This window comes from Balearica regulorum, chromosome 32 (genome assembly GCF_011004875.1).
Source record: "Balearica regulorum gibbericeps isolate bBalReg1 chromosome 32, bBalReg1.pri, whole genome shotgun sequence".
NCBI classification, from domain to species: Eukaryota; Metazoa; Chordata; class Aves; order Gruiformes; family Gruidae; genus Balearica; species Balearica regulorum.
The window spans coordinates 825,666-852,777 of NC_046215.1; the positions used below are offsets into that span (position 1 = coordinate 825,666).

Sequence of the window (27,112 nt, forward strand, 5' to 3'; positions counted from 1 at the left end):
AGACATCCCCAACGCATCCCCAGACATCCCTGCCACATCCACAGGCCACTTCCACCATGTCCCCACTTCTCACACCATGTCCCTGCCATGTCCCCAGCCATCCCCACGTCACCATGTCCCTGCTGTGTCCCCAGATGTCCCCCCCGCATCCCCAGCTGTGTCCCCAGCCATCCCTGCCATGTCCCTAGTTGTGTCCCCACCATATCCCCATCCCCGCCACGTCCCTGCCGCGTCACCGCTGCATCCCTGCTGCATCCTCGGCTGTCCTGTCTGTGTCCCTGCCAAGTCCCCTGCTATGTCCCCTGCAGCGTCCCCATCCATCCCCACCATCTCCTTGCCACGTCTCCACCGTGTCCCCATCCATCCCCACCAGGTCCCTGCCACATCCCCAGCCATGTCCCAACCATGTCCCCCCTACTTCCCCCCAACGTACCCCCACATCCCTGCCATGTCCCCAGCCCTCCCCTCCGCTGCAAGTGGCAGCTGTCGCCCAGGAGCCGGTGCTCTTCTCCCACTCACTCCACCGCCACATCACTGCCCAGTCCCACTCAGTGCGTGAGGTTAACTTTTTAATTCTCTGTGCGGTAATCAGGAGTAACGACAATTACTCTAGAGGTTCAAACAAATCACAAAATTACATAAAACTCAGCACAACTACAAAAGATAGCGGCTTGGCAAAAGTTATAACAATACTTAAAACTTAGCAGAACTAGGAAAGATAATGGCTTAGCAAAACTTGTAATGATATTACCCTAATGTGCCAAAAATGAAGTCAGAGACAAAGAGAGTAGTGGAGAGGAAAAAAAAGTCCCTTCAACTTGAGTGCAAACAGGAGTTCCAGCCTATCCAGCACAGCAGCACAGGAACAGCAGCGTTGCCCCGGCCATCTGCCAGCCCGGGTACATTGCCAGTGCTGTTATCAAAATGTTTCCCAGGCACAGCACAGTAAGATGACCAGCAGTACAGCGAGCAGCAAAAGCAAAAAGCAGCTACTAAACGAGCACTAGACTCTACTATAGAGTAAGGCAAGCAAGCCCCATGGCAAGCACAGGAAGCTGCCAATTAACAGCTGAACAGCAGTAACTATAAATTCAATGTAGCACATTCCAATCAGATCTGTCATTATCTTGAACCCTTCGAGCCCCACATTGGGTGCCAAAAAGGACTGTCGGGGTTTTACCCCAGCCAGCAGCTGAGCACCACGCAGCCACTCGCTCACTCCCCTCCTTCGGGATGGGGATGAGAATTGGAAGAGTTAAAGTGAGAAAACTCATAGGTTGAGATAAAGACAATTTAATAGGTAAAGCAAAAGCCGCGCGCACAAGCAAAGCAAAGCAAGGAATTCATTCACCACTTCCCATGGGCAGGCAGGTGTTCAGCCATCTCCAGGAAAGCAGGGCTCCGTCACGCATAACGGTTACTTAGGAAAACAAACGCCATCACTCCGAATGCCACCGCCCCCGTCCTTCCTCTTCCCCCAGCCCCTTATAAACTGAGCATGATGTCATATGGGATGGAATATCCCTTTGGTCCGTTGGGGTCAGCTGTCCTGGCTGTGTCCCCTCCCAACTCTTTGGGCACCCCCAGCCATCCTGCTGGCGGGGCCGTGTGAGAAGCAGCAAAGGCCTTGGCTCTGTGTAAGCACTGCTCAACAACGACAGCTCCAGATAACAAAAACATCTCTCTGTTATCAACACTGTTGCCAGCACAAATCCAAACCGTAGCCCCATACTAGCTACTGTGAAGACAATTAACCCTCTCAGCTGAAACTGGGCTGTGATGGGGAAAATTAACTTCATCTCAGCCAGACCCAGCACAATCCTAAACACCTCACCATGCTGGGCTGCTGTGAAGAAAATCAACTCTATCTCAGATAAAACCAGCTCAGCCCTCGACTCAAGGCTACCAGAGCAGCCCAGGCATCGGGATTTTAAAAGCATTGTAAAGAAGGCAGTTCACCCAGCCAGAAGAGCCACAAGCGTAGTGTGGTGGGCAGGCGCAGCGTGACCAGCTCTCTGCGGGCAGCTCCCAGCTGCCGCCAGCACCTCTGTGTCCAGCCGGTGAGAGGGCAGGGGGCCGCATCCAGCCCCCCAGCCCCCCGTGGAGTGGTTAGGCGTTCATCACTGCAGGTACCAGAGGAAGAGACAGTGTCACCCAGGGCCACCTCCCTGTCCCCAACCCTCTGCTCAGGGGGTCTCAGCATCCCCCTCCCGCAGCCTGGTCTTGCTCTGGCCACGGGTCCCACGGGGGAGCACAGAGACCTGGGACTGCCCCTGTCCACCCCCCCAGTCCCACCGCCGTACCTTGGGCTGAGCTGCCAGAGACACTGTCTGTGCCTGTGAGGGAGAAATAGCCGTGAGCTGCCAGCCCCCTGCTCGCTGCGGGCTCGGTGCACGTGCCAGGAGCCGGCCTGGGAGCCATGGCCGCGCTGCAGCCACCGGGAGAGGAGGATGGCACCGCGAGCACCGGAGGGGAGACACCACCTCTGCCACACGTCCCCGCTACGGGGCTGTAAAGAGGGGTGGCACAGGGAGGACGGGGGATGGGGAAATGCCGGCAGCGGCCAGAAACCGGAGCCACGAGACCTCCCCGGCACTGGGCAGCGGCTGGAGCCAGACCTGCCCCCAGTACTCACTTGACGCCATGCCGTGGCCCTTCTTCCCTGCAGAGAGAAAGAGGCATCAGCATCCACCACGCTTCACCGTCAGGCTCGGGGGCTCCCCAGACTGCAGCGGCTCATGCCCACAGCCCCTCCTGGCCCCCCAGGCCCTGCCTTCCTCCCACACCCCTCTGCCTCACCACCCCGGCTCTTTACCTGATCTGTGCTTCCAAATGACGACTCCGGCGATGATGGCGATGACAGCCAGCATGGCAGCAATCACACCCAACACGATGGCCAACAGGTTGGACTCCGGCTCTGGGGGTGAGCAGGGCCGTGAGGAGGGGAAGGGGAACCAGCCCAGCCCACCGCTCCACGTGCCCAAGGCCACCGGGCTCACCCCACGCAAAGAGCCCGGGCTCGGGCAGGCTGGCGTGCTCCACGCGGCACCGGTACTTGTCCTTCTCCTCCGGGCGGGCCGCAATGGAGGCCCAGGTGTAGAAGGTGCCGTCGCTGTTGGGCGCGATGCTGCCCCGCTCGGTCTCGTGGTCCCTGACCTCGCCGTCCTTCAGCCAGCTCACGGTGATGGGCCGCGGGTAGAAGCCGTAAGCGCGGCAGTGCAAGGTCAGGATCCCGGGGGTCTCCTTCCCTGACACTCGGACCGTGGGGCGCTCTGCGGAAGGGGTGACGGTGAGGGCTGGCACATGCACCCATGCTGGCCGGTCCCTGGGGTCCCCGTCTCGCCCTCACCTTTCCTCTCCAGCACGGCCTGCCCGTAGCTCACGTATTTCCTCAGCCACTCGACGCAGGTGTTCTGCAGGTAGTGCTTCCATTGCCCAGCGACAGTCCCATCCTCCTCCCAGTTCCTCCTGGTGATTTGTGCTGCTGCGTCCGCTGCGGTGAACGTCATTGTGTCCATGTCGAAGGCGATGAAGTCCCTCCCGTCGTAGGCGATCTGCCAATACCCCCTGGTGCCACCATCCTCCAGGAGGTCACAGCCGACCATGCGCTGCACCGTGTGAGCCCCTGAAACGCGACCAGGGAGACGGGGCTGAGGGGCTGCCGCAGCCCTGGGCCTTCAGTGGGGCACGGACCCCCCGATACCACCCCCCACTCCAGCCCTGTGTGAGGCCCAGGGATATCGGGCACCGGCACCAGAGCTGCCCCCCGTCCTGCCCGGGGCCCACAGCACTCGGGGCATCACGTACAGCTGTGACGCAGACCCCCTGCCCCCAGGGCATGGCTGGGCTGGCACCCAGCCCCACGGCACCCTGCGACAGCAACGGGCTGGGACAGGGTCCTGAATGCCATTGAGGGGGGACAAGGAGGTGGGATGGGTTGGGGGGAGCCCCTCTGGCTCTGGGGTGGGGGGTACAAAGTACTACAGGAATGGTGAGGGGATGGGACCCCCTCTGGCTCTGGGGGTCTCGACTGCCGTGGGGACGGCAAGGGGCTGGGATGTGGCAGCCAGTCCTGGGATGGGGTGCTGGGCACTGTGGGGTGGGGATGCGCTGGGTGGGGTGGCCAGAAGCCCCCCCCGGCTCTGGGAGAAGGGATCCCAAGGACTGTGGGGCTGGGACAGGCAGCCAGGACCCCCTCGCACTGGGGGACAGGGTGCCTGGGAGCCCTCTGACAATGGCACCGGGCAGGGAAGGGTCGGCACAAGCCGGGGCAGGAGCGTGGGGCAGGGCAGGGTCTTGTGAACTCTCCCATCCGATGGAGCCCTGTCCCAGCCCCACGGAGCCCCGTCCCAGCCCGCACTCACCACTCCCACTCTGGTTATAGCGGCCTTGCACTACATTCAGGCTCAAGTGGTAAAACCACTGATTGTTCTGTTCCGTCTGGGTCTCCTCGTCCCAGTACTGCTGATCCAGGTTGTCCCTCATCCAGTCCGCCCCAGGTACCGCCCTCCTCGTCTCGCTGTCGTAGCGTGAAATGAGGTTCCCGTCCACGTACCCCACGGACAAGAACTGGGGCACCCCCGGGCTGGGCTCTGACACCCCGACGTCGAAATAGCGCAGGGAGTGGAGCTCTGCGGGAACACGGGGGACGGTGAGGGATTGGGGGGCTCGGGGGGACAGGGGTGAGGGTGCCCAAGGAGTGGGGGTCCAGGGGTGGGCAGCGAGGATGGGTGGGGGTCCCAGGGGAGCAGATCCGGGGGGGGGGGGGGGGGGCAGCTTCAGGGGGGCTGTGACTGGTGGGGGGATGTTGGGGGAGCGAGGTGTGTCCAGGAGGGGGGTCCTGGTTCCCGGGAAGGGAAGCCCGGGGGGTCCCTGGTGTCAATGAAAGGGGGGCCCGGGGGGTGGGGGACCCGAGGTGCCCAGGAAGGGGGGTGCAGGGGGGTCCCCGGCGTCAAGGAGAAGCAGATTCGGGGAAGGGTCCGGGGGGGGGGGGCCTAGGAGGGGGACCCGGGGGTGCGGGGGGTGTTCCCAGGGGGTACCCCGTGTCCAGGAAGGGGGACTGGGGGGTCCCGGTGACCGGGAGGGTTCCCAGGTGCCCAGGAAATGGGCTCCAGCGGGGTCCTGGTCCCCCGGGATGGAGGGGCAGGTCAAGGGGGGGTCCCCGTGCCCGGGGAATGGGGCACCGCGGACCAGGAAAGGGGGTCCAGGGGGGTCCCGGCGCCCAGGAACGGGCTCCCGGGTCCCCGCCCGCGCTCACCGCTCGCCGCCCCGCCGAGGACCCCCAGCAGCAGCCCCAGCCCCAGCGCCCGGCCCGGCCCCATCGCTCCGCTCCGCTCCGGCACCGCCAACGCACCGGCACCGCCAGCCTCGCGCCGACCCAAGACCCGCCCCGGGACCCGCCTTCCTCCGTGATTGGCGCCGCCAGCGCCCGTTCGCCAATGGCAGCCCGAGACGCGTGAGACGTCACCGGGCGCCGGGTAGATCCCGTCTCTGCAAGTTGTGAAGCGAAAGCGAAAGCGGCGGAGGCAGCGCGGGGGGAGGGGCGGCGACAGGGGCCCCCCGGGACCAACCGGGACCCCGCCACCCCCCTGGGATCCTCGGGCCGGGACCCCCCCACGGCGCAGCCCAGCCCTCAGCCCCCCCCGACCCCTCCTCAGGGCCCGAGACCCCCCCACACCCCCATTTCACCTGTCCCCCCCCAGCCTGGGGTCACCCCTGGGCCCCCCAAGTCGCAGTTCTGTAACATCCCCCCCCCGGCCTCGGTCTTGTCCCCTTCCCCCGGGCCACCCCGAGACCCCCACGACCTGTCTGTCCCGGGGGGGGGGAGGACACCCAGGCGCCCCACGGCTCTCCCCACCCCGGCTCTGCCACCCTGGGGGTTTCTGGGTGAAAAAGCTGGGAAAACGGTAAAAAAACTGGGGAGTGTAGGCACCCCCCAGGGCTTGTGGGAGGTGTCCCTTGTGTAGCCAAGAAGAAAGGCCTGTAATGAAGGCCTACTTGTATTATATGTGATAAGAAACTATTCATTATTACTTTAGGCAGAAAGCTAACGAGTCTTAGAATGAGCCCCTGCTACGCATCATCAGAAAAAGGAGGAGCTACAAGACGCTTCAAGGTCCTTATGTACATACCTTGCAGAAAGGGAGGCCATTCATTGCCTCCAGCAACATCCTGATCTTGCTGAGGCGTATAGCAAGCAACTACCAACACCGAAATACTGAGAAACTAGGGGAAAGGTAATTTGGGCCAGGGTCCCCACGAGCACCCACCCATAAGCCCCCTACCCAAACTAGACCAGCTACTCAAAAGATAGAGGCGGAGAAAGGAACTGAGCAGGCCTTCTAGTTTGCAGACTAGGCAAAGAAATAGGAACCAATTATCGTAACGGGGAGCGTACCGCTTTGTAATCTTTGTAACGTTTGTGTATAAATATGACAAGAGAAGCAGCGTTAGGTGTGCCTGGTTTGAGGAACTCTCCTCCTGACACCCAGCGCTGCAATAAAGAAAATGCCTGCTTCTTCATGCCAAATTGGTGTTAAGGAGTTTTCTTTCATTCCCAAATTTCGGTGACAGTTTTGGCGACCCAGATGGCACAAGGCTTTTGAATCTCGACGCATCCGTGGGCTCATAGGACCTCCAGCCGGCCCCGAGGGATTCTCGGGGAGACCCTTCCATCCTGAAGGGTCTGAGCACGTTCCCTGGGACAGGTAAAAGGCATTTCTCTTACTTTTTAAATGAGATTTCAGATTTTGGGTTAGAGGCCCCCTTAGCCTTCAAGTAAGCCGTGGCGTGAGCTACGCGAGGGGCTATTGGACTGCGATTTGAGAATTTTGTAAGAACGTTTGAAAGGTATTGATCAATCAAGAATTTGTGTTTTAATGGTTTTGTGTTACTTTTGTCACTTTTGTCATTTGTCAATTTTTGTTTTGTGGGTTTTTTTTGTGGTATTGTTTTGTGTTACTTCTGTCATTTGTCAATTTTTGTTCTGTGGATTTTGTGGTATTTGCGTTACGATGGGTAACAAACCTTCGGTGGATGGGGAATATTAAAGAAATCTCCCCTAGGGTGTATTTTAAAACGTTGGAAACAAATAGGAGGGGACCCTCTTATAAAAAGACAACTAATTGAGTATTATAATCACTGGTGGTCGATATATAAATTGGATGGTCAGGAAAAACTGCACAAGAATAAGAATTTGTAATATAATACAATATTACAATTGATGTTGTTTTGTAGAAGGGAGAAGAAATGGGATGAGGTACCTTATGTTGATTTGTTTTTCACCTTGCGAAATCATCCGGAGGGGCTGAAGGACTGTGGGTTTACCCTGCAAGCCCCCCTGGCATCAGCATTAGAAAAGCAGGAAAAGGCAGCGGGAGGCTGTGAAGGTGTTGCTCTGCTTGTAGTACGGGGCAATGGTGTTGGAAGTGCGAGCGTGATGAGGAGCATGATTTGGAATTAATGAAAGATGTTGGAGGTTGCATGGATGGTTTTTGATAGCAGAGAGCAAGAGAAGGAAATGAAAGAAGAGCAACGAGAAAACGAAAGAGAGCGGAGGAGACAGGCACGGAGAGACAGGGAAAGAGACGGGTAACGTGAGAGCTGCACTGCAGGGAGCCTCAGCAAACAGTAGCTTCAGGGGAGGACGGCAAGGCAATACTCTGGGGGAGAGGTGGGGCCCCTCCAGCACAAACTACCAGCAATACCTTAGGAGATCCTCAGTGTGCCTACTGGAAAGAACTGGGACATTGGAAATGGGATTGTCAGAAACTGAAGGACCCTTTTCGGGCTCCTATTCCTATCAGTCCAGAGGTTCTGGAGGAGGCGCGATACAATCAAGGAGCAGCTCCCTTTCCACATCAGTTCCCCTGAACTAAGTCCTGAAGGGGACCGGGGCAAACCTCCCCAGCAGAACCCCTGGCTACAGCAGAGCTAGCTGGGAAAAAGGAAAATAGATTTTCTTGTAGATACTGGGGCGACTTATTCTGTTAAATACTTGTCAAAGAACATTGAGCGATGATACAGTAAACATTGTGAATGCCACAGGGAAAGCGGAAGAGCGTGCCTTTTTCCATCCTTTAAATTTTAAGCTCAGAAAACAATGGCTAACTCCCCAATTTGTAGATATGCCTGAATGTCCTCTACCACTCTTGGGACGGCACCTATTGAGTAAATTGGAAATGCAGATCACCTTTAAAGATGGGGAAGTTCAATTATTAATCCCTCAATCTAAAGCCATCAAGGCAAGAGATTTTATGTTGCAGGAACAACCTAAGACTAACCAAGGAATTCCCGAGGAGGTGGAGAATGCAGTGACGCCTTTGGTATGGACTAGTGAGGTTCCAGGTAGATCCAGAAGAGCGGAACCCGTAAGAATTATCCTTAAACCTGGAACAAATCCAGTAAGACAAAAACAATACCCATTGAGGATAGAGGCCAAAAAGGGATTAGAAAAGTTAATACTCAACTTTATAGAATATGAGTTGCTCACATAATGCAAATCAGAATTTAACACCCCAATCTTACTCGTTAAAAAGCCAGGGGGTGAGGAATAGAGGTTAGTGCAAGATTTACAAGCTGTGAACCAAATAGCGCAGGACATTCACCCAAGTGGTGGCAAACCCCTATACATTACTTACAGCCCTCAAAGATACACATGAATGGTTCACAGTCCTAGATTTAAAGGATGCCTTCTTTTGAATACCTCTCGAAAAACAGAGTCAGGCTATTTTTGCCTTTGAATGGGTGAGCCCAACCACTGGATGAAAAACTCAACTAACCTGGACTGTGTTGCCTCAAGGATTCAAAACAGTCCAACAATCTGTGGAAACCAGTTAGCTAAAGAATTAGAAATATGGAGAAGAGACCATCCTGGAGGAGTTCTGCTGCAATATGTGGATGATATCCTATTAGCAGCAGAAACCTGGGAGGAGCGTATACAAATGACTGTTGAACTTCTTAGGACAAGAAGGATGCAAAGCGTCCAAGAAGGCGGCACAGATTGCAAAACCAATGGTCACTTACGTGGGATTTGAGATTTTACAGGGCCAGCGGAGATTGGGAACAGATCGGAAAGAGGCCATTTGTCAGATCCCAGAACCAAAGACAGCAAGAGATCTGAGGGCTTTCCTGGGAATGGCTGGATGGTGTCGTCTGTGGATATCCAACTATGGACTGCTGGTAAGACCCCTTTACAACATGTTGAAGGAGGCACAGAGAGAATATCTGCCTTGGAACCCTGAATGCGGCAGGCCTTTCGGAGCCTAAAAAAAAAGCTTTGATGATGACACCTGCGCTAGGGCTGCCGGACTTATCTAAGCCCTTTGAACTATTTGTATATGAAAGGCAACATCTCCTTTGGGAGTATTGGCCCAGAAGATTGGGGACTGGAAAAGACCAGTCGGGTACTTCTCTAAGCAACTGGACCCTGTAAGTAAGGGATGGCTGGGATGTTTGCGAGCTGTAGCGGCCGCTGTCCTATTAATACAGGAAGCCAGGAAATTAACCATGGGGCAAAAAAAATAATTGTATATGCACCCCATATGGTTACCACAGTTCTAGAACAAAAGGGGGGACATTGGTTATCCCCCAGCAAAATGCTTAAGTATCAAGTGATACTATTAAAACAAGATGATGTAGAACTCAAAGTCACCTCTGCTGTCAATCCGGCTATTTTTTTTTTAACCTTGAATGAGGAAAGCGAGGACCCTTTGAGCCACAACTGTCTGCAAACAATTAAACAAGTCTATTCCAGTCACTCAGATCTGCATGACAAACGTTTGACTAACCCTGATTTGGAGCTATTTACAGATGGTAGCAGTTTTGTACAGGATGGGAAACGAAGGGCTGGGTATGCTGTTGTTACAACTACAGAAGTTGTGGAGGCCAAGACGCTACCCATCGACACGTCGGCGCAGAAAGCGGAACTGGTTGCACTATGTCAGGCCTTGAGAATAGCTAAAGGTAAACAGGTAAAATATATGGACAGACTCCAAATATGCCTTTGGTGTCGTGCACGCTCACAGAGCCATTTGAAAAGACAGAGGATTGCTGTCAGCACAAGGATCTTCTATTAGACACAAAGAAGGAATTTTACAACTTCTCCAAGCTGCCCAGGAACCAGAAGAGATTGCTATAATGCACTGCCGGGCACACCAGTTTGGGCAATCCAATGTTAATATAGGAAATCGTTTGGCAGATTGCACTGCCAAGGAGGTTGCACAACAAGGTATTCTAGCACTAATCCCAGCTAGAAGGATACAGCTACCAGGGACTAAGCCTTTTTACAGTGAAGTAGACCGTAAATTGTCATGGCATTTAAAAGCAACAGAACATTCAGAAGGATGGCTGATAACCCCCAATGAGCAAGTTATTGTGCCACCTCAAGGAATGACACAAATAGCTGAGGCCAGACATAAACAAATGCATTGGGGAGTGGAGTCTTTGACAGCCTCCAGTCACAAGTACTTAGTGTTTGAATGACTAAGATTATAAAATCAGTTACAGAGAAGTGTCCAGTCTGTTTGAAAAACAACCCTCTTAACCAAAGGAGGCCACCCCCAGGGGTTACTAGGCGAGGGAACTCCCCCAGAGATTACTGGCAAATTGATTTTTCTGAGTTACCCAGGCAAAATGGCTATCGATATCTTTTGGTTTTGGTGGATGCCTTTTCAAGACGGCCTGAGGCTTTTCCCTGTCGCACCAACAAAGCACAGGAGGTTGTTAAATGCTTACTAAAGGAAATAATACCTAAGTTTGGTGTACCAATTGGAATGTCCTCAGCTAGAGGACCGCATTTTGTGGCTGAGGTTTTGCAACAATTAAGTCAAACCTTGAATATTACATGGGATTTACATACTCCATGGAGACTGCAATCTAGTGGGCAAGTTGAAAGAATGAATCAGACTCTGAAGAGACAAATAAATAAAATCTGTCAGTAAGCAACATTAAAATGGCCCCAAGCCCTTTCTTTAGCGCTTCTCCGAATTAGGGTACAACCTTGGACTAATAAAAAGGAAAAACGCTTGCAGGTCTAAAGAGATACGTCACCTTATCTGAACCTCTGACCCTTGATACCCCCGTGCATCCATACCAGCCTGGCAACCACGTCTACGTAAAGACTTGGAACTCTGAACCGCTAAAGGAAAAGTGGAAGGGCCCCTTCCAGATTCTTTTGACAACCTACACAGCAATCAAGGTTGAAGGAATTGCACCATGGATCCACTATACCCAGTTAAGAAAGCCCCCTTGGATCAGTGGCAAGTAACTACGGAACAGCCTCTCAAAATCAAATTGAATCAGGTTTGAAAAAGTATGTCAAGTATGTAAGATGTGTTGCTCTGTTGGGACAGGCATGGTCCTGTTCTGGGTATTAGCAGTTCCTTTGCTCTCCAGTCACGGGAACCAACAGGAGCTATGGCCTCAAGCCCATAAACAACATAGTGGTATAACGGGGAATGTAGGCAAAGCTACCTTACTGACAGTGGTAATACATGGAACTGAGATGTTTTTAGAAAATGAATGGCGCTTGGAGGATGGCCATTGTGGGAAAATTCCCATAATTATGGGGAAGGTAGGGGAAGAAATGAAAATAGGATGCAGAATGATAAATGGATCTACACATCAGAGGGCAAATAAGATCACTGTACATAAGGCCACATCTTGTATAGGAGAAGGTCAAATTACAACCCAATGTCTTTCTAGTACCTTAGATTGTTGGCACAATTTTACTTTGGTACAATCTGTGTATGTAATCTGCTTAGGCGTCTGTGATCAATTGGTGGCATTAACATTTAAATTTAAGATAAACGTTATCGAACCTAGCATGACACGATCCCCTAGTCTAAGCCTTCCCACAACATCTGGGCCTGTGCCAACAGGTCCCTCTGGACTGACTCCATTTACTTTTAGCATTGGTCTATATGTTGTTAAAAATGTGGGACAACAACAAATCTTACTAAATTAATTTTATTCCCTTAAAAGGGTGGAGTTGTCCATACAAATCAGTATCATCACACTAAAATCCTCATGTTCCTCATTCTTGAACACAGCCCATACTGGATGGCTGGCCTGGTTATGTGGGCGGACTCCCACCTCTCATAGAACACAAAGAGATCTAACTGGCACTTTGGGAACAGGAATGGGAACATTGAACAGTATAGATGCTGAAGTCCTCACCAATAAATTAGCTGCTGCCACTAAGGACGTGCAAGGATTACAACATCCTCTTCGATCCTCCCTTTCAGCTTTAGGGGCAAATCAGTGGCTGTTACCAGATATATTGCCTCAATGGAAACAAATTAATGAAAAAGACCATGAGATAATCCTGGAGGGCCTGGGCACTGGCCAAAGTAATATCTCGTTAGCTCTTAGCTGTATTCAAGCCCAACTATGGGTCCAGTCGGTGGCGTCAGCGATGATTAGAGAAGGGGAAGAAGGGGTCTTACCTAGTGAAGTCCCTAAAGTCATTTGGGATAACGCAAATGAATTTGAAAAAGAATTCCAGTCTTGGTGGCAGTTAGTGAATTTCACCTACTATCCCACCAACCATAGTGGCACAGCATTTGTACTTACTGTACGAAATGCTTCAATACACACCCCTATAAGAATGAATTTAACACTTGTGAGAGAACTTTTACATCATCAAGACCTACAGAAAATTTTGCAGAAAGCTCATGAAAACGGACAGAAAACATTGATAACCATCCACCACGATACTGAGAAAACCCATCAGGTGTTGGAAAGAGTGAAGGAAGATGGGGAGCATAAGTGGTGGGATACTCTGTTTGGATGATCGCCTAACGCTACTGGACTATTGAACAACATGTTGCATCCGGTTATTGTATTGCTTTTGCTTGTCTTATTAGGCTTTGTTTTAACTACAGCTTTGTATATTAAGCGTTGGATAATGATGAAGCACTTGATACAGCTCACAATGTTTGCTAGAAGTACTGCTAATATATCTACTGATTTATATATGGCTCTGATAGAAAAAGGTGAAGGTGAAACTTACAAGAATCTGAAAGGATCTGAAAAGTTTCAAAAGGGGGGAACTGTAGCCAAAAAGAGAGGCCTGTAACGAAGGCCTGATTATATTATACATAATAAGAAAATGTAGCCAAGAAGAAAGGCCTGTAATGAAGGCCTACTTGTATTATATGTGATAAGAAACTATTATTACTTTAGGCAGAAGGCTAACGATTCTTAGAATGAGCACCTGCTACGCATCATGAGAAAAAGGAGGAGCTACAAGACACTTCAAGGTCCTTATGTACATACCTTGCAGAAAGGGAGGCCATTCATTGCCTCCAGCAACATCCTGATCTTGCTGAGGCGTATAGCAAGCAACTACCAACACCGAAATACTGAGAAACTAGGGGAAAGGTAATTTGGGCCAGGGTCCCCACGAGCACCGACCCATAAGCCCCCTACCCAAACTAGACCAGCTACTCAAAAGATAGAGGCGGAGAAAGGAACTGAGCATGCCTTCTAGTTTGCAGACTAGGCAAAGAAATAGGAACCAATTATCGTAATGGGGAGCGTACCACTTTGTAATCTTTGTAACGTTTGTGTATAAATATGACAAGAGAACCAGCATTAGGTGTGCCTGGTTTGAGGAACTCTCCTCCTGACACCCAGCGCTGCAATAAAGGAAATGCCTGCTTCTTCATGCCAAATTGGCGTTAAGGAGTTTTCTTTCATTCCCAAATTTCGGTGCCACTTGCACCCGCCGTCCCTTGCGTCCGGTGCCCACGGGCTGCAGTTCCTCACCAACTGCTCCAGCGTTGGGCCCTGTCGTGGTTCAGCCCCAGCCGGCAGCTGAGCCCTTTGCCCGCTCCTCCTGCCCCATGGGACGGGGAGGAAAATGAGAAGAAAAAGGCAAAACTGGTGGGTGGGGATAAGGACAGTTTATGGGAACAGCAAAAGGAGAGGGAAATAACAACAGCGGCACTTCCAACACACACAACGGGCGATACACAAGGCAGTTTACTGACCAGACACACAGCCCATCCAGGCACCGCGACGCTTATTCCCTCACTAGCCCCCTTTTACGCTGAGCATGACGTCACATGGTACGCAATACCCCTGCCCTGTCTCCCTCACGGCCTTATGGAAATTAACTGCCCAATACGTGGTCGCGATTGGCTGCTTCCCCCGCCATTCCCCGCCTTTTGCGCGCTGATTGGTGGGTGGGCGGGTCACCTTGAAAGAGCGGAGCGGTGCTCTCCTCAGAGCAGTCTGGGCGCGTCAGGGCAGCGGTAGGAGCGGAGGTAGGGGCCGGCCGGGCGGGCGGTGGTGCTCGGGCCCGGCCGCTCGTTGGGCGGTTGTGGGGTGCGGGGAGGGCTCCCCCGTCCCCTTGTTGCTCCCCCGTCCCCTTGTTGCTCCCCCGTCCCCTTGTTGCTCGTCGTGTTCCCCCCTGGCTTTCCCGCCTCCCTCCTGGGGCCGCTGAGGGAGCGGCCGGTTGTGGGCTCCCCCTTGCCGCTGTGCCCTGAGCCGTGCCGGGCGGGGAGCCGTGCTGAGTCTGTCGGGCTTGGGAACCCTTCAGGGCACCGGCAGGGCGGGAGCTGCTTGGCCCAGCCGCCGCCAGCACCCCTGGGGTGAATAGTGTGCTGGCCTTGGGCGGGCTGGGCCTGCGCTGTCCCCGTCCTGTGCCAGCAGCGGGGAGTAGCCAGGCGCTGGGATGTGCCCGTGTCCCCCTTAGATCTGGGCTGCATCAGCCCTCTGGGGTAAAACCCTCTGGTTGAGACTATTTCCCCTCGTCCTGTCGCCGCACGGCCCTCTTGAGTGATGCCGGAGCTCTTCCAGCTGAGCTGCCTCTGGGAGTTGCAGGGGAGCAGCCCTGTCCTCCTGTCCCCCTTTAATCCTGTGTGCTCATCCGTTTGTAAAACAGGGCTGAGACCCACCCTCGGTATCCTCCGCTCAGGTGGGAGTGGGGATGTTGTGTGCTGACTCTGACTTGGTATCCTTGATGTTTTGTTAAGGGCATCCTGGGCTTCCACTTTTGTTGTCTGGGGGCTGCTGTGGTGCCTTGTTCTGCCGGGTGCACCCCATTCCTGTCTCTCTGGGTGCTGGTGCTTCCTGTGTGTCGGCAGAGCCAGGAAGGGAGACGCTCCTAGCCAGCGAGTGCCTTGCTTCCATCAACAGAATTAAAAGTCCTGGTCTGGTGTGTCCTCAGCATGTTCTTGGCAATCTCCTAATAGCAGCTGTGATGGTAAAACAGGATCTAAGCCTGGCTTGGAACAGCCCCTGCCAGCAGCTGTGATGCCTTGGGCACAAGATTCTGCTTATCACAAGCAAAGTGATTCTACATCTCTGTTTCCCATGGGACAAGGGGAGGAGGAGGCATTCCGCTATACCAGTGGGAACATGGAGGAGCCCCTGGGTCCCCAGGACAAAGAGGCATCCTCCCACACAGAGGTGCCTGGGTATCCAGACAAAAGGACACAGAGAAGAGTTCTGGGTGAGTGTGGGGCCACCCCTGTGACCTGTAGGGAGGGGACAATGTCTCGGTGGTGGTGTCACCCTGGGAGGATTGGGGCTGGCAAGTGTGAGGCTTCTTCCAGCTCTCTGGGAAAGGCCTGGTCTTGTGCTCAGTACCTATCAGGTGGTCTGTAGCAGCTCCCCACCACATCTCCATCCATCTGGCAGCTCTCCTGCTGCGGTCTGTCCCCTGGGGTGTCCCTCCTACGTTCCCTGGGTAGCTTGTGTTGGGGGTGGTGGGGATGTGAGGGCCGTGCCTGCTCTGGGACAGCACCGTCTTCACTGCGAGTGACTTTTTCTTCCTGCAGGCAAGTGGTGCGGTCCCCATCTAGTGTATGTCCTGGTGGTGGTTGTGGTTATGGTCCTGGCTTTGGCTGCTGCTCTTGCTGTACAACCAGGTAAGGGAGGAGCAGCTGCCTCCTCCTGGCCCCTTGGCACAGAACCGTGTGTGCCGCCAGCAACCCGGCCCATGCAGTACCAGGCTGGATGCGGCCCCTTCCCCTCTGGGTTAGGGCAACTGTTGGTGTGGGGGGAGTGTGATGGGGCCAGGCCCTTGGAATGGCTGTGCCCCCGCCCTGTCTGAGGGGTCCTGGGGAGGCACAGGGACACCCTCACCTGTGCTGTGGGGACAGGCTCTTAACCCCTGGGGTGTCTGCTCCTTCTTGGTCCCTGGCAGCAAACAGGGGATCCCTGTGGTTACCTCATTCCCTGCGCCATGGAGCTGTGTCCCCTGCTCCCTGCAAAGGAGAATCCTCTGACCTTTTTCCCTTCTCTTCCCTCTCCAGCAGGAAGACGTGAAGGTTGTCCAGCTCCGGTGCTGGCCTGTCCTGATGACTGGGTTGGGTATCGCAACATCTGCTACTACCTCTCGAAGGAGGAGGGGAGCTGGAAGTGGAGCCAGGAGCGGTGCTCCTCGCACGGGGCCTCACTGGCTGTGCTCCAGAGGGAGTGGGAAATGGTGAGTGGGGGGCTGTTGTGGCTGCGGGGGGGGGGTGAAGGAAGTGGGGTTCCTGGGTTGGGTGCAGACCCTGGGTGTGGAGCCCGGGGCTGGTGAGCTCGTTGAGAAGCGCTGGAGCCTGTTGGAGCAGCCGTTGGGAGGGAGCTGCTGCCATCCCAGGGCCAGTGGTGGTGGTGCAGGGCTGGGGCTGCCTGCCAGGCCGGCAGGGACCAGTGTGGTGCCGGGGCAGTGACTGGTGTGGGGCCAGCAGCAGCTCCTGACCGTTGGCTTCTCTCTTTCCTACTCAGGAGTTTCTCTTGCGCCTCAAGGGCAACACCGATGTCTGGCTTGGGCTGCGGAGACAAGGCGAGCGGCTGGAGTGGGTGGACGGCAGCAGCTTCAACCAGACGTGAGTCCTGTGGGGAGACCATCCTGTGGTGGGACAGGCAGGGTCTGGTGGGACGTGTCTGCCGAGGCTGTTGCTTGCAGGCGGCCCTTGTCCCCTCCCGGTGCCTGAGGGGACACCTGCTAACCCGATGGTACCAGCGGTGTATTTGCTTCCTGTTGCAGGATCCTGGTGTGGGGCCAAGAACCGTGTTTGTTCCTGAAGGACCATGATCTCTGGAGTTCAAGCTGCTCAAAGCAACGGCCTTATCTGTGCAGCAAGGCCTCAGTTCTGCTGGGAACCACGTGAGGGAGGTGGTGGAGAAAGGTCCTTCCCTGTGCTGGGGGCTGTTGGGTTTCCGTGGCAAGGGTTTGGTAGCGGGGGGCTTCTCTGAGGAGATGTCAGGAGCTGCTCCCATGTTGGATGGAGTCACTTCCAGCTGGCTCCAGGACAGACCCACCACTGGCCAAGGCCGAGTTCATCAGTGACAATGGCAGCGCCTCTGGGATAAGGTATTTAAGAAGGGGAAAAGCCCTGCTCCTCAGAGCACATTCCTTGCAGCCCTTCACCAGCTGGCTTGTCCTCCTCTGGACATGTTCAAGGACCTTCACGTCCTTCTCAAATGGTGGGGCCCAGCTCTGCCCATGCTGCTGACTCCCGTTGAGCCTGCTGCTGGCCAGCACCCTGTAAACTCAACCACTCCATGAATGCTGTGGCCAAGGCAGCCACGAGCCGTCCTGTGAATGGAGAAGGACTTGTGGGAAACAAAGAACAAGTCTAGGAGGGCATCTCTTCTACTTGGGTCACTGAGTACTGGTGACAAGAAGGCGTCTTCCACAAATTCAGGAATCTCCTAGACCCGCTTGTCACAGCAGCGTGTCATTCTCGGCTGATGTCTGGGATGTTGAAGTCTCCCATGAGGACAAGGGTGACCGATCCAGAGAATTCTCCTATGGAATAACTCATTGGTGGTGTCATCCTGGCTGGGCGATGGGTAGTGGACACCCACTGTGCCATCTGCTTTGTCTTCCATCTTCTAATCCTCACCCAGAGGCTCTCAACCACGTGTGTTGGTTTTGCATGGCAAGGTTTTGGTAGCGGGGGGGGCTACAGGGGTGGCTTCTGTGAGAAGCTGCTAGAAGCTTCCCCTGTGTCTGACAGAGCCAATGCCAGCCGGCTCCAAGACGGACCCGCCGCTGGCCAAGGCCAAGCCAATCAGCGCCTCTGTGATAACATATTTAAGAAAGAGAAAAACAGTTAGAGAGCGCTTTTGCAGCCAGAGAGAGGAGTGAGAAGATGTAAGAAACTCTGCAGACACCAAGGTCAGTGCAGAAGGAGGGGCAGGAGGTGCTCCAGGCGCCCGAGCAAGATTCCCCTGCAGCCCGTGGTGAAGACCATGGTGAAGCAGGCTGTCCCCCTGCAGCCCATGGAGGGAGAATGAGGGGGTGTAGCGATTCCACCTGCAGCCCGTGGAGGACCCCACGCCGGAGCAGGTGGAGACACCTGAAGGAGGCTGTGACCCCGTGGGAAGCCCACGCTGGAGCAAGCTCCTGGCAGGACCTGTGGCCCCATGGAGAGAGGAGCCCACGCCAGAGCAGGTTTGCTGACAGGACTTGTGACCCCGTGGGGGACCCACGCTGGAGCAGTCTGCTCCTGAAGGTCTGCACCCCGTGGAGGAGACTCACGTTGGAGAAGGTCGTGAAGGACTGTTTCCCGTGGGAGGGACCCCACGCTGGAGCGGGGAAACAATGAGTCCTCCCCCTGAGGATGAAGAAGCGACAGAAACACTGCGTGATGAACTGACCGTAATCCCCACTCCTCGTCCCCCTGTGCCGCTGCGGGGGGCGGAGGTTGAAGCCGGGAGTGAATTTGAGCCCGGGAAGATGGGAGGGGTGGGGGGAGGTGTTTTTAAGATTTGGTTTTATTTCTCATTCCTCTACTCTGTTTTGCTTAGTAATAAATAAGATGAATTCCCTCTCTAAGTTTGGTCTGTTTTGCTCGTGATGATAATTAGAGAATGATCTCTCCCTGTCCTTATCTCGACCCGTAAGTTTTCTTTCATTGTACCTTTTCTCCCCTGTCTAATGAAAGAGGGGAGTGATAGAGCGGCTCTGGTGCGCACCTGGCCCTCAGCCAGGGTCAACCCACCACACCAGGTCATCCCGAACTGCAGAGGCTGTGTGGCAAAACCTCTTCCTTCCTTACAGTGCAACTCCTCTACCTCGCCTGCTCTGCCTATCACTCCTGAGAAGCTGGTGGCCCTCCATCCCAGTGCTCCAGGCTTGCCTCCTGCTCTGAGACCAAGCAAAAGGGCACTGAGAGGGTGGCCTCTTTCTCTGAGGTGTCCTGGTTTCAGCAGGGGTGGAGTTAATGTTCACAAGGAGCTGGGAGGGGACACAGCCAGCACAGCTGACCCCAACTGACTAAAGGGGTGTTCCATCCCATATGATGTCGTGTTCCATATATAACTGGTGGGTAGCCCAGGAGGTGGGGCAGCTCAGGGTCTTGCAGAGCATCGACTTTGGTGATGCTGTGCATCACTTGTTTATTATAGTTTTTGTTGTTGCTGTTATTGTTATTATTTGTGTTCTCCTATAAAATTCCCTTTATCTCAACCCACAGATTTTTTCCACAAGCTTTTTTGGTGGCCAACATGGGGCTCAAAGGTTTGAGATAAGAACGGATATGACCAGAGCATGTTAAAAGAGATTATTTGTAAACAGGTGTTATATCACTTTAAGAGTTGCTGGACACAATCTTGTAATATTTTTTCGTGTCATTGTGTCATGTACGTCCTTACTGTTATTATGTGTTCCCTATGGTGCTGTTCTTCTCTGGGAGCTGGTTGAGAACGTTCCTTTTGCTGCACGGTGTTCTGGCTCATGATAAGATACCGCCATTGGCTGTGAGAATGATTTGGTCTGTGTATTCAACACTGCTGTCTCTTCCATACCTTGGGCACTATCTCCTGGAAGTACTAGGAATCACAGTCTCTACCTTTTTTCGGCGGAGAACCAATCTGTGGAGGACACAGAGGGGAACACCTTCACCTTTCCTTTCTCGTTCAGGCTAGCTACAAACAGCTCTTGAGAATTTTGAATATCCTTGGGACGTTCAGACCAGCATGCTTCTATTGCTGGGTCTCCTGAAGGTGTTTCAGGTCTTGTTCAGGGTTAAACTATTTAAAAATACCACCCAGATATCACCGGATAGTTGAGTGGCAGAGGCTGTCTTTGGGGTAGCATGGGCAAATGCCCGGCGTGGTGGGCACCCCTAGTGTTTTGGAAATTCAGCCCTGAACAAATGCAGAATCCTGAAAAGCTAGTAGAATATTTGGAAAACGGGTGCTGTTGCCCTGGCAGGTCCAGAGAGACAAATCACTGCGAGGTGCTGGGGCTTGACCCGTGCCTACTGAAGCTCTGTTCAACACTATTCAGTACCTTCAGAGGGAGGAGAAGGTCTCTGGATCTGATGACCAAATGACAGGCATGGTGGCCACTCCAACTCTGGGGAACCAGTATCAGTCACCTGTATACAGCAGAAGAAGAAATACACAAAAAAATCAGTTTGCTTAGTAAGGGATGACGATGAACCAGGACCATCATGAGAACAGGAGGAAGAGCCAGAGGTCATCACCCGATCCCTGTCCCTGGGCGAGCTGTGAGATGTGAGAAAAGATTCCAGCCGTCATCCAGGGAGCACATTGTTACCTGGCTGCTTGGATGCTGGGATGATGGATCCAGTAGCCTGGCATTGGAGGGTAGGGAGGCCAAGCAGCTGGGATCCTTGTCTAGGGAGGGGGGCATCAACAAGGTGATTGGGAAGAAGACAGAAGCCCTCAGCCTCTGGAGGTGACTCCTGTCAGGCGTGAGGGAAAGGTATCCCTTCAATGAAGATGATGTCTGTCATCCAGGCAGGTGGACCACTGTGGAGAGAGGTATCCGGTACCCGAGGGAATTGGCTGTGCGGGAGGTGGTTTATTGTGACCCGGACAACGTGCAGTGACCCACAGATCCTGATGACATCCAGTGTAGCTGACTCGTGTGGCAGAAGTTTGGACGGAGCGCACCATCATTGTATGCCAACTCCCTGGCAGTGATGGACTGGAAAACTGAAGAGGTACCAATGGTGGATGAAGTGGCTCGCCAACTCTGGCAACATGGAGAAAGTCTCTCTTCTTCCCTTGTCTCGGCTGTGGAGAAACTGTCCTGGGAGTTTCAGGAATTCAGAGAGGATATGTCCTACTCCCCAGCTTTGTGGACCAATATCTCAGCTGTTAGGATTAAGTGTTCCTCTGCTCAAGAGAGAGGATATAGAGAGTACACAGCATGAGGCACCCTGTGGTTTTACCTGTGCGACCATGGAGATGACATGAGGAAGTGGGATGGAAAACCTATCTGAACCCTACAGAAATGAGTTGCAAGGCAAAACTGTCCCAAAAGGGGATTCTTCCAGGAAAAATGCCGCTCTGGTTTCCAGCGGGCAGTCTGCCAGACTGAGTGGAAGGCCCGATCGTAGTTATGACCCTCTTGAAGGGACCTCTTAGTTGACTTTGCAAGAAGTGTTTAAGGCCAGTTTGGATGAAGCTTTGGGCAACCTGGTCTACTGGAGGGTGTTCCTGCCCATGGCTGCAGGGTTGGAACTAGATGATCTTTGAGGTCCCTTCCAACCCAAACCATTCTATGATTCTTCAAAATAAGTAGCAAATATGAAAATATGATGAGCAGGATTAGAGGGGCCCTACTCCAGCCAGGTGGAGGAGAGGGACAACCAGGTTTATTGAACTGTGTGGATCCAACGGTCTGGCATGTCAGACCCACCGGAGTACAAGGCTCTGGTGGACACTGGTGCATAGTGTCCCCTAATGCCATCGAGCCGTGAAAGGCCAGAACCCATCTGTATTTCTGGAGTAACAGGGGGATCCCAACAGCTGGCTGTGCTGGAGGGCAAAGTGAGTCTAACTGGGAATGACTGGGAAAAGCACCCCATTGTGACTGGTCCAGAGGCTCGGGCATCCCTGGCATAGATTACCACCAGAGAGGGTATTTCACAGACCCAAAAGACTACTGGTGGGCTTTTGGTATAGCTGCCTTGGAGACGGAGGAATTTGAACCGTTATCTACTTTGCCCAGTGTCTTGCAGACCCTTCTGTTGTGGGGTTGCTCAGGATTGAAGAACAACAGGTGCCAGTCACTACCACAACAGTGCACCAGCAGCAATACCACACCAACCGAGACTCCCTGGTTCCCATCCACAAGCTGATTCGTCAACTGGAGGGTCAGGGAGTGATCAGCAGAACCTGCTCACCCTTTAACAGTCCCATATGGCCAGTGCAGAAGTCCAATGGAGAGTGGAGGCTGACGGTAGACTATCGTGGCCTGAATGAAGTCACACCGCTGCTGAGTGCTGCCGTGCCAGACATCCTGGAACTTCAATAGGAACTGGAGTCAAAGGCAGCCCAGCAGTTTGCCACAATTGATATTGCTGATGCGTTTTTCTGAATCCCTTTGGTGGCAGAGTGCAGGCCACAGTTGGCTTTCCCTTGGAGGGGTGTCCAGTACAGCTGGACCCAACTGCCCCAGGGGTGGAAACACAGCCCCACCATTTGCCATGGCCTGATCCAGGCTGCAGTGGAACAGGGTGAAGCTCCAGAGCACCTGCACTACATTGATGACATCATTGTATGGGGCAACTCAGCAGAGGAAGCTTCTGAGCAAGGGAAGAAAATAATCCAAATCCTGCTGAAAGCTGGTTTCACCATAAAACAAAGTAAGGTCAAGGGACCTGCACAGGAGATCCAGTGCGTAGGAATAACATGGCAAGATGGGCGTCATTGGATCCCAATGGATGTGAGTAACAAAACAGCAGCCATGTCTCCACCAACCAACAAAAAAAGCCAAAGCAGGCTTTCTTAGGTGTTGTGGGTTTCTGGAGAACGCATGTTCCAAATGACAGTCTGATTGTAAGCCCTCTCTACCACGTAACCTGGAAGAAGAACGATTTCAAATGGGGCCCTGAGCAATGACAAGCTTTTGAACAAATTAAAGAGGAAATAGTTCATGCGGTGGCCCTTGGGCCAGTCCGAGCAGGAGTGTGCTCTACACCACAGCCAGGGAGAACGGCCCTGCCTGAAGTCTCTGGCAGAAAGCACCAGGGGACACTCAAGGTCGACCCCTGGGGTTTTGGAGTCGGGGGTACCCAGGATATGAGGCCTGCTACGCTCCGACTGAAAAAGAGATATTGGCAGCATATGAAGGGGTTCCAGCTGCTTCAGAAGTGCTTGGTCCTGAAGCACAACTCCTCCTGGCACCCCGACTGCCGGTGCTGGGCTGGATGTTCAAAGAGAGGGCCCCCTCTACACACCATGCAATGGGTGCTACGTGGAGTAAGGGGGTTGCACTGATCACACGGAAGGCTTGACTAGGAAACCCCAATCATCCAGGAATTATGGAAGCGGTCATGGACTGGCCAGAAGGCAAAGATTTCAGAATGTCACCAGAGGAGGAGGTGACACGCGCTGAAGAAGCCCCACCGTATAATAAACTGCCAGAAAAGGAGAAGCCCTACGCCCTGTTCACTGACGGGTCCTGTCGCATCGTGGGAAAGCATCGGAGGAGGAAGGCTGCTGTATGGAGTCCTACACGATGAGTCACAGAAGCTGCTGAAGGAGAAGGTGCCAGTTTGCAAAGGTGAAAGCCATGCAGCTGGCTCTAAACACTGCTGAAAGAGAAAAGTGGCCGGTGCTCTACCTCTCCACTGACTCGTGGATGGTGACAAATGCCCTGGGGGGGTGGCTACAGCAATGGCAGCAGAGCAACTGGCAGCGCAGAGGCAAACCCATCTGGGCTGCCAAATTATGGCAAGATACTGCTGCCCGGCTAGAGAAGCTGGTTGTGAAAGTCTGTCAGGTAGATGCCCACATACCCAAGAGTGGGGCCACCGAGGAACAGCAGAACAACCAGCAGGTGGATCAGGCTGCCAAGATTGAAGTGGCTCAGGTAAATCTGGACTGGCAACATAAGGGTGAATTGTTTACAGCTTCTTGGGCTCAGGACACCTCAGGCCATCAAGGAAGAGATGCAATACATAGATGGGCTCATGATCGAGGGGTGGACTTGACCGTGGACGCTATCTCACCGGTCATCCATGAATGTGAAACATGCGCTGCATCAAGCAAGCCAAGTGGCTAAAGCCTGTCTGCTATGGAGGACGATGGCTGAAATATGGGGAGGCCTGGCAGATTGATTCCATCACAGTCCCACAAACCCACCAAGGCAAGCGCCATGTACTTACAATGGTGGAAGCAACCACCGGATGGCTGGAAACATATCCCGTGTCCCATGCCACCGCCTGGAACACTCTCCTGGCCCTTGAAAAGCAAGTCCTGTGGGGACATGGCACCCCAGAGAGAATTGAGTCAGACAATGGGACTCATTGCCGGAACAACCTCATAGACGCCTGGGCCAAAGCGCGTGGCATTGAGTGGGTGTATCACATCCCCTATCATGCACCAGCCTCTGGGAAAATCAAACAATACAATGGACTGCTAAAGACTACCCTGACAGCAACGGGTGGTGGGACCTTCAAACATTGGGACACCCGTTTAGCAAAGGCCACCTGGTTAGTTAACACTAGGGGGTCTACCAATCAAGCTGGCCCTGCCCAATCAAAACTTCTACATCCTGTAGAAGGAGATAAAGTCCCCATGGTACGTATAGTTAGGGAAGACAGTCTGGGTTAGCCCTGCTTCAGACAAAAGCAAACCCATCTGTGGCATTGCTTTTGCTCAAGGACCTGGGTGCACCTGGTGGGTGATGCAGAAGGATGGGGAAGTCCAATGTGTACCTCAGGGGAATCTGATTTTGGCTGAAAAAAGCCAATAAATTAAATTGTCTGTTGTTAATTGCTAAACAAACCCGGCATTGTACGTTATCATTGCTGCAATTACTATACTCTGGACCAAACGTATTATAGCAAGTATCACCCAAATCAATGAAGGATGAATGCTGCGATGATGGAACTAGAACTAGCCTTAGCAATCGGTGCCCACCGATGGCCTTGAAAAATCAACATCTTACACCCACAGACCACGAGCATGGACCACGCCAGATACATAGCCACGACTTCCAGATGCAGCATGCAACGATCCCACAGCACATGTCATCACTCCTGCCCTGAGAGACTCTTGTGACAGATGGAGCCCAAAGTCACAGACAAAATGAACTCAGTGGACACCTATAGACTAAGGGAATGATATCTGTGTGTATATATCTCTCAAACACAGGGGAAAGGGTGCTGATTAAATGGGAAGTGTAGGATCTGGGCATGACATAGATGGTACGGAACAAGGGGAAGGTAATGTCCTGGGTTCAGCTAGGATAGAGTTAATTTTCACCAGAAGCTGGGATGGGACACAGCCAGGACAGGTGACCCAAACTAGCCAAAGGGAATATTCCATACCATGTCACATCATGCTCAGTATAAAAGGGGGGGTGGCACGTCCCCAGGGCGCATGGCTCCGGGACAGTCTGACTTTGGGATGGGTCTGAGTGTGCGGTCTAAGTTCTATGGCCGTTGGGTGAGAAACTGCATTGTGTCACCAGTTCTGTATATTCTGTTAAGTACTGTTGTTGTTATTTCCCTCTCCCCTTGCTGTCCCAGTCAACTGTCCTTACCCCAACCCACAAGGCTTTGCCTTTGTCTTCCCATTCTCCTCCCCATCCCACTGGGGGAGTAGGGGATGAGTGAGCGGCCACGTGGTGCTCAGCTGCCAGCTGGGGCTAAACCAAGACAGAGGGCTGCTGAGGGAGGTCTCAGGCCAGGCCCCCCTTTTGGGGCTGGCACCTTTGGCCTGGGAGCAGGGGCTGGGCGTTTTCACTTTGAAATCCCAAATCAGCCAAACTGGGCTCATTCCCAACTTGTCCTGTCAGCGGATGGGAGAAGTGTGAGAAGGGGAAGAGCACGGCAGGACCTGCCCGACACCCCTGAGAGATTTTAACGATTGTCGCTGGGTGCTGGGCCAGGAGGGGTTCTGCCTCTGCCCATGGTATCGGAGCACCTTCTTCTCAATGCCCATCTGCGTGACCTCAGAGCAAGAGACCTTCTCCGTGCTCGGCCACATGGTGTCAGAGCTCGCTGCCTCCCACAGGGAGATGGACAACCAGCCCATTCCCAAGGAAAAGCTGGCCAATGCCCATAAACACCCTCTTTCTCCTTTTTATCATCATGCATGACATGCTATGCCCTGGAATATCTCTCATTAGTTTGGATCATCTGCCTGGTTGTGTATCCTCTCAACATCAAGGCCTTGACACTATGCCACCACTGACAAGATCCATCGCTGTTTGGGTCACAAATCCTTGTCAGGGGTTGACCTTGGCTGGACACCAGGTGCCCACCAAGCTGCTCCATCACTCCCCTCCTCAGCAGGACAGGGAGGGCAGAAAAATAAGATGGCAAAACAACTCCTGGGTCAAAATAAATAAAGGCAGTTTAATAACACAAAAGCAAAACCCCGATGCAGCAGAAAAGGAAAACCAAAAGATCTATTTTCTGTTTCCCATCAGCAGGCAATGTCCAGCCACTTCATGGGAAGCAGGGCTTCAGTACATGTAGGGGTTGCCCCAGAAGACAAACATCATAAATAACGAATGTTCCCTGTTCCTCCTCCTTGCTCTCAGATGTTATTGCTGAGCAGACACCATACAGTATGGTATATCCCTTAGGTCAGTCGGGGTCAGCTGTCCTGGCTCTATCCTAGATAAAACCAGCTCAGCCGTCGACCCAAGGCTGCCAGAGCAGCCCAAGCACCAGGATTTTAAAAGCATTGTAAACAAGGCAGCTCACCCAGCCAGAAGAGCCACCCATCTATTGGGGTGGGCAGGCGCAGCGTGACCAGCTCTCTGTGGGAGCTCCCAGCTGCCGCCAGCACCTCTGTGTCCAGCCGGTGAGAGGGCAGGGGGCCGCATCCAGCCGCCGAGTCCCCCCGTGGAGTGGTTAGGCGTTCATCACTGCAGGGACCAGAGGAAGAGACAGTGTCACCCAGGGCCACCTCCCTGTCCCCAACCCTCTGCTCAGGGGGTCTCAGCATCCCCTTCCCACAGCCCGGTGTTGCTCTGGCCACAGGTCCCATGGGGGAGCACAGAGACCTGGGACTGCCCCCGTCCACCCCCCCAGTCCCACCGCCGTACCTTGGGCCGAGCTGCCAGAGCCCCTGTCCGTGCCTGTGAGGGAGAAATAGCCGTGAGCTGCCAGCCCCCTGCTCGCTGCGGGCTCGGTGCACGTGCCAGGAGCCGGCCCGGGAGCCGTGG

The 27,112-nt window shown here is 53.7% G+C and overlaps 3 protein-coding genes across 9 annotated transcripts in view; 1 reads left to right on the forward strand and 2 right to left on the reverse strand.

The window, feature by feature from the left end:
• Positions 1-616: 616 nt before the first annotated feature.
• LOC142598959 (class I histocompatibility antigen, F10 alpha chain-like) lies at positions 617-5,396 on the reverse strand. Of its 4 annotated transcripts, XM_075738486.1 has the most exons (8): positions 5,258-5,396; positions 4,368-4,631; positions 3,350-3,625; positions 3,000-3,272; positions 2,816-2,917; positions 2,636-2,662; positions 2,304-2,336; positions 617-2,123 (listed from the first exon to the last, which is right to left on the reverse strand). In XM_075738486.1, exons 1-8 carry the CDS (start codon positions 5,319-5,321, stop codon positions 2,110-2,112), a joined length of 1,053 nt encoding a protein of 350 aa, XP_075594601.1. In that variant the 5' UTR covers positions 5,322-5,396; the 3' UTR covers positions 617-2,109. The 4 variants fall into 4 exon arrangements, with proteins under 4 accessions (XP_075594601.1, XP_075594600.1, XP_075594602.1 ...); XM_075738485.1 differs by lacking the exons at positions 617-2,123; positions 2,304-2,336 and having other exon boundaries at positions 2,406-2,662; XM_075738487.1 differs by lacking the exons at positions 617-2,123; positions 2,304-2,336 and having other exon boundaries at positions 2,415-2,662; positions 4,368-4,519; positions 5,258-5,365.
• The window catches only part of LOC142598960 (class I histocompatibility antigen, F10 alpha chain-like), a 29,487-nt gene continuing 2,991 nt past the window's right edge, over positions 617-27,112 (reverse strand). Inside the window, exons 7-8 of one of the 2 annotated variants that reach the window (XM_075738491.1) lie at positions 26,993-27,025; positions 617-2,123 (exon numbers count right to left, since the gene is read on the reverse strand). In XM_075738491.1, the coding sequence (XP_075594606.1) occupies positions 2,110-2,123; positions 26,993-27,025 (47 nt within the window). In that variant the 3' untranslated portion in view covers positions 617-2,109. Of the gene's footprint in view, positions 2,124-26,696; positions 26,813-26,992; positions 27,026-27,112 lie in introns of those variants that run through there. The other variant, XM_075738490.1, reaches the window with a different exon arrangement.
• Positions 14,799-21,173, forward strand: LOC142598903 (early activation antigen CD69-like). Of its 3 annotated transcripts, none has more exons than XM_075738305.1 (7): positions 14,799-15,460; positions 15,789-15,878; positions 16,266-16,438; positions 16,726-16,826; positions 16,988-17,559; positions 20,498-20,562; positions 20,716-21,173. In XM_075738305.1, exons 1-5 carry the CDS (start codon positions 15,262-15,264, stop codon positions 17,109-17,111), a joined length of 687 nt encoding a protein of 228 aa, XP_075594420.1. In that variant the 5' UTR covers positions 14,799-15,261; the 3' UTR covers positions 17,112-17,559; positions 20,498-20,562; positions 20,716-21,173. The 3 variants fall into 3 exon arrangements, with proteins under 3 accessions (XP_075594420.1, XP_075594421.1, XP_075594419.1); XM_075738306.1 differs by having other exon boundaries at positions 20,720-21,173; XM_075738304.1 differs by lacking the exons at positions 20,498-20,562; positions 20,716-21,173 and adding an exon at positions 18,959-19,516 and having other exon boundaries at positions 16,988-17,867.

What these genes read in the sequence shown, in the direction of transcription:
- LOC142598959 (XM_075738485.1), bottom strand. Translation starts at nt 5,321, where the DNA reads ATGGGGCCGGGCCGGGCGCTGGGGCTGGGGCTGCTGCTGGGGGTCCTC. An exon ending in GGCCGTGCTGGAGAGGAAAG is followed by an intron (nt 3,273 to 3,349) that starts GTGAGGGCGAGA and finishes CCCCTTCCGCAG; the next exon opens with AGCGCCCCACGGTCCGAGTG. An exon ending in GCCCGGGCTCTTTGCGTGGG is followed by an intron (nt 2,918 to 2,999) that starts GTGAGCCCGGTG and finishes GCTCACCCCCAG; the next exon opens with AGCCGGAGTCCAACCTGTTG.
- LOC142598903 (XM_075738305.1), top strand. Translation starts at nt 15,262, where the DNA reads ATGCCTTGGGCACAAGATTCTGCTTATCACAAGCAAAGTGATTCTACA. An exon ending in GACACAGAGAAGAGTTCTGG is followed by an intron (nt 15,461 to 15,788) that starts GTGAGTGTGGGG and finishes TTCTTCCTGCAG; the next exon opens with GCAAGTGGTGCGGTCCCCAT. An exon ending in GGCAGCAGCTTCAACCAGAC is followed by an intron (nt 16,827 to 16,987) that starts GTGAGTCCTGTG and finishes TTCCTGTTGCAG; the next exon opens with GATCCTGGTGTGGGGCCAAG.